The 10,490-nt window shown below is 36.4% G+C and overlaps 1 protein-coding gene across 1 annotated transcript; it reads left to right on the plus strand.

Moving 5' to 3' along the window:
• Positions 1–4,727: 4,727 nt before the first annotated feature.
• Positions 4,728–8,920, plus strand: LOC123622220 (putative ankyrin repeat domain-containing protein 19). Its single transcript, XM_045528412.1, has 4 exons — positions 4,728–4,827; positions 4,916–4,979; positions 8,464–8,578; positions 8,741–8,920. The coding sequence occupies exons 1-4, from the start codon at positions 4,728–4,730 to the stop codon at positions 8,918–8,920; spliced, it is 459 nt and encodes a 152-aa protein (XP_045384368.1).
• The last annotated feature ends 1,570 nt before the right edge of the window (positions 8,921–10,490 follow it).

Raw genomic sequence — 10,490 nt, forward strand, 5'->3', positions numbered from 1 at the left:
GATTGGAAATAACTTTGAAGCTAGGTCCCCAAGGCTTCTTCCATAAGTACATGGACCATGGAAAACAGAGGTCTGATTTGATAAACCATTCTGGACTCCACAGCAAGTGTCAGGCAAGGAAAACCAGGTCACAGGCAGACTGCTGGACAATGTTAGCCCAGGGGAATGGATGATACTGGTGGCTAAAACTAGTACCTATATTGTGTGGTTAGGAGGGTACATCATAGCAGATGTACACTGAACCTGCACAATCTGGGAGCTATCTAGCCCCTGTTTCAGTCGAATGTTCTTGGGCCACGAGCTCTGCTACTTTCCTGGCTGGAATTTGGGTCCTAAGGCTTGAATGAGAAGTGTATGGCCATATAAGACACCCTTGTCTTCTATTCCTAGAAACTTGGGAGGTAGTAAGCAGAAGGGACTTGATTGGAATACCACCTGATATTACTTGATCCTATAGTCTATTGTTTCCCCTATTCATCCCAAAATAGCCAGTCAACTCTCTGTGCTCTCTCCTAGAGCAGAAACTCAATATTTCCCAAACTCCAAGGAAAGAAATGGCCCTGACACTGTCAAAGTCAAAATAAAAATATAAAGATGAATCTCTAAATTTAATTTTTTATTTGGGAAAGAAGAATTGCAACTCAAGGCATACGTGCAGACTGAGTGGTCTTTGGTATGTCTGAAAAGAGAGAAGTTTGGAAGTTTTATAAAAACCAGAAATGTTATGTATTCATTGGCACTAGTAAGCTTTGATGGAGCTTGCAAGTTTTGATTAGGAAGTAATGGTAGTGGAAAAACTTAGTCTTAGAGTTACAGCAGGTCATTTTAAGCAATATTAGATAAAACTGGCCTCAAGTACCAAAAGAAGGTTTTAGCAGCCAGACTTACAGAGAATTGCATTGCTGACGCATGTTATGTGTTCTCAGTGCTTTCCCCCACCACAGGCTGCTTCACTCTGTTTTAGTTGGGTGTGGTAAGAATGACACAGTTTTACATTTCCCCCTTTTGATCAATATCTTTTTCTGAAACAATCACTGATCAATCATTTTGAAGTTAGACTTAATTGTCCCTTGGTGCCAGGATGGACCTGTCCTGGTGGTCTCTGTCCCAGGTCAGGGGAAAGTATGAGGACCTGTCAGAGACCCAGGACACATTAGAGTAAGAGAGAGGCCAGAAGGAAACATGTTCTCTGGGCACAGCTGTTTGGATTTCAGCATCAAGTTCCATCTTATCAGTTCCACAGGCATCAGAAATTATCTTGAAGCATTTAGCCAAATTATATTATGAAGAGAGTTGGATTTACAAAGATTAGGCAGGCAATAAGAACAAAGCTTAAAATCATAATGAAATAATAAGCCCAGTTTGAATAATAGCTTTAAACCATGAAACTAATTTTAAAGGTAATCAACTAAACATATTGAAAAGTCCAGACATATGTGGTGAGAATTATTATATGGAGTCTTGTTTCAACCTCTTAGGAAAAGCCGTTTACAGCATGGGAAATTCAACTTGTCCTGGTTTACATTTCAGTGTCTCTGGCTATAGCATCAGATAGTTTGGTGAACTTTCTGTGCAGCCCATACATTACCCACAGACTTGTTTCTTGAAATTTATCTAGTTTCAGCTTATAGGGCTTAAGGCACAGAGAAGTTTGCATTTTTGTAATTTTTTGTAGGAAAGTTGGATGAGAAGAACACAGAAAAATTCAGAAAATAATATACAGAGCTACAGTCGAATAATGAGTGTATTATAGCTTTTTTTTTTAGTAGTATAACTTTTTTCCCCTATATTGATCACATAGAAACCTCAGGTTTAATAACTTCTTAAGGCTAGGAAGCCAAACCAAGGCAGACTTTAGGTTTTATTTACAGTTTTAAGGATGCTGGCTCTGGCAGAAAGTGAGTTTTTATTTACTTATTTTAGTCTAGGGATGCTTGAAGTCAGGCATTGTATGCACATTTTCAAATATGATATTTTAGTCAAAGCCTTGGTAATAAATAAATCTGGAAAACAAACCTTTCAAGTAGACAAACAAAAATGCTTTAAATAAAAGTCATAAAGACATGATTTTATCAGTTATTCAATGTCATATAGTGAACATTTCTTCTGCTTAATCTCTGTTAGTAGTATCATAAATCCACCCGTTTCTTTAGTAGGGTTCCGGAAATTTTTATTTAGTCCATTGTCCTTAAAGTTATCAGAAACCTGTATTTAAGAGTATTTGTTGGAGGCTTTCTCTCTCCTCTCTCTCCCCCCCTCCCCTCTGTCTCTAAAAAAAAAGAAAATCGTATCTGTTGGAGTTTGTTTCATGAATCTGACTGTAAATGATTTTTAGAAAATTCAAAACTATAACCATGACAAAGAATTAGAATAGCCATGGTTAAAAATCTGATGAAAGTTTACAGTCCATAAGGAAACTTCACTATATCTATGACATATAGTAACCAGAATTATGACTGATAATATATTAGATTTCTATAAACTTACATGCTTATAGAAATGATATTTTTGAAACATTCATATCAACAACATACCAATAAATGAAACTAAAGAAGATTTAGTATCACTTATCATTGGACCATGTTTCTTATACAATTTACCAAATACGTCTAATCATTTAATATCCTTTTAAGATGGGAGATATATATTTTGAAACTTTCCAGGGACCCAAGTGGAAATTTTCATAATTAATTCTAGGTTAAAGATGCTTAAGTTAGAATTCAATTTGGGGGAGGTTTGTCAAAGATGTTAAAGAGCTGAAAACATTTGACCAAAACAAAATCACAGAACACTGTAAAATAGTAGTCATTCATCTAATCAAACTGAAAATCAAAAGACTTTGAAAGCAGTACAGAAAGTTACATGGATGTAAAAACCTTCACCAGTAAGCCGGTAAACCCAGGCAAGAAAGTATGTTGACAACTTTGAAGACATTTCTAACTTCATTTTATCATTAATTTTTAAAACAATTTATCAAAACTTTTCTTGTCATACGAACTAAAAATAATTTGATTTAATTACTAAATATTTTGAGTGCTCATTTATTTAAACCAATGAAAATAGAACTTTTGAAGAGATTTCTTGCTGACTATACCAGATTTTATTATGTAGGCATTACATATGACATAATGCATGTATATATGCATCAATACATCTAAATATATATATATTGTGTATATATATATATATACACACACACACATAAAAAAGGTCTTAACGTTTTCATTTTAGAATTTTAGTCATGAGATAGTAAAACATATAAACTCACCAGTTTATAAAAACCAGTTGGATATAAATCATTTTTCTGACAAAATGGGATAAAGTTAAGATTTTTTTAAGTAGACCATCTTATTAAGTCTGTGCACCCAATTTTGAGTAAAGCAGTTTGATTCAGTTATCAATATACTGGATTGTACAAACAACAGTTAACTGTGAATATGTGACTGAAATATGTGAGAAGGCTGAAAACATAAGAGTTCTTCTAACAAGGTCTGACAGTAGTTTCTTGGACTCAATTCTTTGTCCTTGAAGATAATAATGTCACCATTTCCTTTAGTATAGGGAGGGTGTCTTTAAAGGAATTTTATATTTTACTTTAAAAAAAAGTATGAATGGCAAAAATATTTCTTAAAAAAAATCTGCTGGTTTGCAAGCGGGTTTCTGCTTTTGATAAGCAGTCTGGCAGAATAGCTAAGGATTTTGTAAAAAGAAGAGTTTAGCTAAGGGAGTGATTAAGAGGAGGAATTGTAAAAGGGGAAGAAGAAAGTTCCAGAAATAAGAGCCCAAGCTTGCTTTGAGATATTTTGTGGCCAGGCAATCTTTGGGTCTTGACTGATTTTTTTTTTTTCAGCTTCAAGGTATCAATGAGATGTGCATATCTTATTTAGAGTCTATAATTTTATAGCCATGGTCAGCAGAGAGAGACCAAAAGGCCACAGGAGTCTACCCCTTCCAGTTCCCTATGACCCTTCCTATATGGCAAACACCAGGTCAGGGACTTTAACCAGACCCAGGCCCAAATGCCATCACCCAACAATGGGAAAGCTGTCTATTTTTCCAAATCTTTGAGGATCATATATTATTCTACCTCTCCATTGACATCCTCTTTTCCAACCACTCATACTGAAAAGTAATTGTCTGCACCAGCTTTAGGTATTCAAAACAAAAACACATTTTCTGATAGAAAGATTTGGAAAAATAGACAGCTTTATTTAGAGTCTGTAATTTTATAGCCATGGTCAGCAGAGAGTTCAGTTGGCTGGTAACCCATAGGCCCAGCGAGTGCCACCCTCTGCGACCCTGAGGCAGCCCCATGGTGAGCTCTGCCAGCCCACGTAGGGGCCCGAGTTGCAGCCACATATGCAGGACACGTGGGCAGTGGAGACAGAACAGCCCGGAGTCGCGTGCTCTGGGGTGTGTCACTGGGGGGACGGTTTCCCGCTGGTGGTTGTGCGCATGCTCAGTGACGTCTCATTCTCATGTGCACATGCCAGTTGCTTTAACGGTTCTGGCAGTGCTTGTGGTTGTTTGGCTGTGCTTGGCACTGCCTGGCGATTTACATCTGTCAGAAGTTGGAAACTGGGATTTCCCTTGTTGGAGGTCATGGTCAGATCGGGTTGTCTTCATTGTACTGGACTCCCGAGGCGTGGAATAAGCAGGAGGGTGGGCTGGGGTGGGGTGGGGGGTGAGGGTGGGCTGAGGTTCCTCTGAAGCCAGCAGCCGCCACCATGAGGAAGATCTTCTGCTTCGGGGCAGACAAGGGCTGGCCGCCCTCCGGCCCCTCCCTCAGCCGTGGCAAGACCAGAGTGGGCCTGGAAGGCGAGGCTGGTGACAGCACCTTCCTGCAGCCATGGTACCACATCCGGAAGAAAGATCTCGGCAAAATTCACCAAGCTGCCAGCGCTGGTGAAAGCAGCGAAAGTGGAGCAGATCCTTTCACTGAAGAAAAAGGTCTTGGATGCCAGAGATAGAAAGAAGAGGTAATGGGAGCCACCATCCTGGGTTGGGTGCCATTGGTGGGTGTGGGGGAAATGCCCTTCCCAGACTGGCGGGAGCCCAGAGTCCTGTCGGCAAGGGCACCCGGCTGTCCTCCCTGCGGGCTCCGCAGCACTTGGGACGTGGAAACCTGGGAGGCATCCAGCGCCAAGGCCATCTTCATGGGCAGCAGCACAAAAACAGAACTTCAGCTGCTTCCCCATCCACTCACGATTCCCCTTCTAGGACATGTTCTTGCCAATTTTAGCTACTTAACTAGCACAAGTATATACGGTGTTTTATTGTTAATGTACACATTTTAAATCATTATGTTATATACCTTATAGAAAGGTACATAATGAGAGGAATAATAAGTATACTATAAAAAATTCTGTGCTAAAACATCTTAGCAAGAAGTTCAATATCCATTTCATGTCACTGTACACCTATGAAAATGTGTTCTTTACTCAGGGAACTTAGAAGGAAAATTTGAAGTGGGTATATGGTACCATAGTCTTCAATAGGAAGACTCATTTTTCTGAAAATATGAACTCTTTCTATATTTATCAATTTTACATGAGCTAAATAAACGTAATAAGGTTTCCAAATTTTTGAGTTAACACACGGTGTCTCTCTTTTACTATTGTGATGACATGAAGAAAAATTTTGTAATGGAGTAAGACTTGCTCTTCTAGGTATCGAAATATGCTATTAATTTCCACAAATTAATCATTTATTAGCAGTTGAAGAGATAGATAAATGAATGGAACAGAATAGAATATCTAGAAACACTCAAATGTATGAAAGAATTTAAAACTTGATGATGGTGACAAATCAAACAAGAAAAAAACTGACGTCTAATTTAAAATTGGGCAAAGTACTTTTTTTGCAGATCTACAAGTGACCTACAAACATAAGAAAAAATATTAAGTGTCCCTGCTAAGAGAAGGATGTTAAGTTAAAAGAGAAATGAGATACTGTTAATCTATCCACAAAGTTTGTAAGAATGAAGATATTAAATACTAATATTAAACATGGAAAATACTTATACTGGTGCTTACAGTTTATGTTGCTGATTTCTTTTCAAATAGACAACTTGGTGGTAACTACACACAAATGAGACTGACATGCTGCCTACTGCACTAAGGAGGCAAGTGGAACTACACATTTAAAAATTGTATATACCCTTTACCCATCAATTTCCTTATAGTAAAATATCCTCAAGAAATAGAGATCATACAATTTGTTTTTCTCAGCACTTAAAATAATAAGGTTTTAAGAGGAATGCATATGATGGATTTTATAAATCAATTTGATTGTGTCCGTAGATGGAATAATATGTCACCATAGAAGGTGGCATAGATACATATGTGTGCTGACATGTAAAGAGTATTTAGGTATATCAAGTAAGAATAAAAGTCATTTTGATTTTTATACATATGCACAAACACACTGTGGTCTTGTGTTAGCTTAAAATATGTACACAATGTGATAAAATTTGTTATTTCTGGGCAATTAGCATGTACGATTTAAAAGTTCTAGTAAAAGTTTGTCATTAAGGATATAATCCCTGGGAAGAGCAGTAATATGAATCTTGCACAGACAGAAGTAATTTCTTAATTTCTATGAATTTATTTTAAAATTATTTTGTGGATTGGAATATTCTGCCAACTTTTATCCCTTCAGAAGTACAGGGAATCTTTTCATCTGTGCTTGAAGATTTTACTACATACACAGTTTTTTAATGTGCATCTGTTTTGTTATGTAATTTATTACTTACATGCAAAAATTTTAGATTAATCATTATAATTTAGGTGTATCATTATGAAAACAAAAAATAGGAAATATAAATGTTACTATTACAAAGGTATTACTTTATAGGGGTTTTCTTTCAAAATATTTAACTCTTGTGCTCTGTTTTTTCAATGCATTTATTCATCAAACATACTATGAAGACCTGTTATGTAGCAGACGTATTCTACTATCTTTCAGGACACATCCATCCTTAAAACTATTTACTTGACCAGCCTGAGCAATATTTAAAATTGGAGTATTAGGACTTAATTTCAGTTAAAGTCATTGCTCACTCCTTTCAAACAAAAGCATTTCTGAAGGTAGAAAATTGTAAAAGATGACTTTAACTGCCCTTTCAAAATTTGTAACAGTATTAATTATTAACATTAAATGTTCAAAATATCAGATTCTCACACAGTGTATAAATCTAAATATTGAACAAATGAGGCACACCTATTCATTCAAGTCCTGAATTTCTTTTGCTCTGAAGTTATTTGAAAATCAAAGTAAGAATTATTTGGTTTTAAAAATTTTGTTATTTCAACCTTCTTTTTCCATAGTACTTTTAAGAACTGAAACTTATATAAATGCCAGTGATATAACTAGAACTTCCATAGACCTATTGTATATGCCCTATTTCACTTAATACAAGGCAGCATTGATTTTTTGATGTCCCATTATTTTGCTTATCAATGAGATAATTTTTCTATGCTGCCCATTATAGTTGAAATAAATTATGAATAAAAGGTACCATTCCAGTATCAGTGATGTTAAAATGTGAGAAAATGAGCACCCTAGCATCATTGAAACACAATGTTATCTCTAGTCTTTAAATAAACCACAAAGTAGGTATAATTGCATTATTTTGCTTAATTAAAATTTTGTCTTTGTTAAGCAGTAGTAATAATTACATTATGTAACAGTCATTGAGCTATTATTTGCATTAGGAACTGTTCCACATACTTTGTACAGATTCTCATTTGAGCATCACAGTGATGTCCTATGAGATAGCTACTATTTTTTTTTGCCTTTTTTATTGAAGAGGAAATTGAGGCACAGAAGGGCTAAGTGATAGCTAATAAGTCTTATTTATTTATTTTTATTTTTTTAGGACAGAGTCTCACTCTGTTGCCCAGGCTAGAGTGCGGTGGCATCAGTCTAGCTCACAGCAACCTCAAACTCCTGGGCTCAAGCAATCCTTCTGCCTCAGCCTCCTGAGTAGCTGGGATTACAGGCATGCACTACCATGACCAGCTAATTTTTTCTATATATTTTTAGTTGTCCAGCTAATTTCTTTCTATTTTTAGTAGAGACAGGGTCTCGCTCTTGGTCAGGCTGGTCTCGAACTCCTGAGCTCAAATTATCCACCTGCCTTGGCCTCCCAGAGTGCTAGGATTACAGGCATGAGCCACCGTGCCTGGCCAATAGCTAATAATGGATAGAGCTTAAAGTAGGATGTAAATCCAAGTTGAACTGAGTCCAAAAGCCCATCTCTTTCTATTAAAATAGGCTGCTCTTTTATTAATCTAGTGAGGAATAGCAGCTAATAAATATTGTACTTTCTTCACAAGAAAATTAAATATTTGCTTTAAAGGTAGAAGAAAACATGCTGTTTAATATTTATAATTACATGAGTCATTGTATATTTTAAGATAGTGCACTACAATTTCCTAAAAATCTCTCTCACTTTCATAGGACTGCTCTCCATTTGGCCTGTGCCAATGGCCATCCAGAAGTAGTTACTGTCTTGGTGGACAGAAAATGCAAGCTCAATGTCCCCGACAGTGAAAAAAGGACAGCTCTGATTAAGGTATATAGCAGTCACCTATTGTAGCATGAGATGGAATTCATTTCCATATACACAATAAAAATAAGTTTATTTCATTTAAATGTAACTGGTTGGTGGAATCTTTGGAATGTTTCTCTTGAACTCTTAGAATTTATGATCTATTTCTTGATCTGATACTGATAGGTGGTACAATGCCTGGAAGAGAAGTGTGCCACCATCCTGTTAGAACACGGTGCCGATCCGAATCACAGTGACGTGTATGGCAACACAGCTCTTCACTATGCTGTCTATGGCGAGAACCCATCGATCGCAGCAAAGCTCCTTTCACATGGCGCAAATAAAGAAGCAATAAACAAGGTATAGATCAATGAACTATATTTGAAAAATATCAAACGTTGACATATGTAACTGTCAATTTTCCATATTTGGAAGCTCAAACATTCCGTGAATGAAAATATTTTGAAATATCTTAATTGTCTTAAAATTTTACTTAAAATGTTTGTACATTTAAAGAAGCATTAAAAGATGCAGTTTTCTTTTATACATTCATGGTTAATATTTGTGAAAACCCTGCATTTGTTAAAGGAAAACTTGTTAACTTTTTTTTCAAACAAGTGTTGTGTTTTTTTGTTTGTTTGTTTGTTTTTCTTATTTAGTGTAAAACAACCCAGGGGAGCCAAATTTGCCCTGGAAATATGCTTTATCTTAAAATTGATAACTAAAGGATTATATAGTAAATGGAATTCTTGCTGCTGCTGACAAGTTCCTTAAAAATGTAATTTATATCAAAGTGACTTATCACTAATTGGCAAGTCGTAAGAGAGAGAAATGGAAAGGGAAAAAGAGAACAGTCAGAAATATACAGGCCAGTTGGAAATTAGGTAATTTGGGGAAAATACAATGAAGAGTTTTTTGTGTGTTTACTTGTCTGTTTGTTCTCAGTTTGTATGTTTAGACAAAGTGCTCTTCAGTTTTACAGAAAGTAATTCTTAGTTTGGGAAAGAGTGTCAGGGAGTTGTAAACTTGCCCAGAAATCAATTTTCAGAGGACTCTGAGGAAAGCAGATTGGCAGTGAATAGGTGGTGATGATGTGGGAAAGACTTGAGAAGAGGGAAGAATATCCTACTCTTGCAGAAACAGCCACTTCGACAAGACTCTACTAGAATTTCTTGTTGGGAAGGTGGAAGGTACAAAACTTATAAATAGCAAAATCATGTTGTATTTTGAGTTTCTTAGTCCCTGTTCTAACCCTGTGCAGCAAGACTAAATGGAGTTTTCAGCAAATGACTCCATCTCTTACTATTTCCTGTTTTGGGCCAGATCTCCAAGTGATAAAGGGACTTGGCCATGTGAGACAGATAGGAGACTGAAGGGATTGCCTACTGCACTAGTGCTCAGCTAGAGCCATGTATCACAGTGACAGGGGAAAATTTTTTAACAATCTAGAAGTCTAGGCTCAGCCCTGAAGATTTTGATTTAGTAAATCTAAGAAGGCGTGGATATGTATATTGAAACAGATTTCCTCAAAGCTGTGTGCAGAAGTGTGTGCCTGTTGTCCCAGCTACTCTGGAGGGTTGAGGCAGGAGGATCACTTGAGCACAGGAGTTTGAGTCCACCTGTGCAACATAGTCAGACCCTCTCTCTAGGAAATAAAAATACTTTTCTTGAGATTCTGATGCACTCCTCTTTAAGAACCACTGAATAAATAAATATAATATAGAAATTCCCATGTTTCAAAAACATAAGAAATCTCAAGAAGAATTGGAGTTTAATAGATGCTACTTCCTTCAAATCTGTCATTTCTAATAATATTAGCCTGACTTTATCTGCCTCTCTCTAGCTCTGTGGTTGAGCAGTTCCAAAGAATATTATTGGCAATATCTATCAGCTTATGGAATAACACCTTTTTCCTGCTATTTAGCAATCATTCACT

Source organism: Lemur catta, chromosome 17, assembly GCF_020740605.2.
Source record: "Lemur catta isolate mLemCat1 chromosome 17, mLemCat1.pri, whole genome shotgun sequence".
Lineage (NCBI taxonomy): Eukaryota > Metazoa > Chordata > Mammalia > Primates > Lemuridae > Lemur > Lemur catta.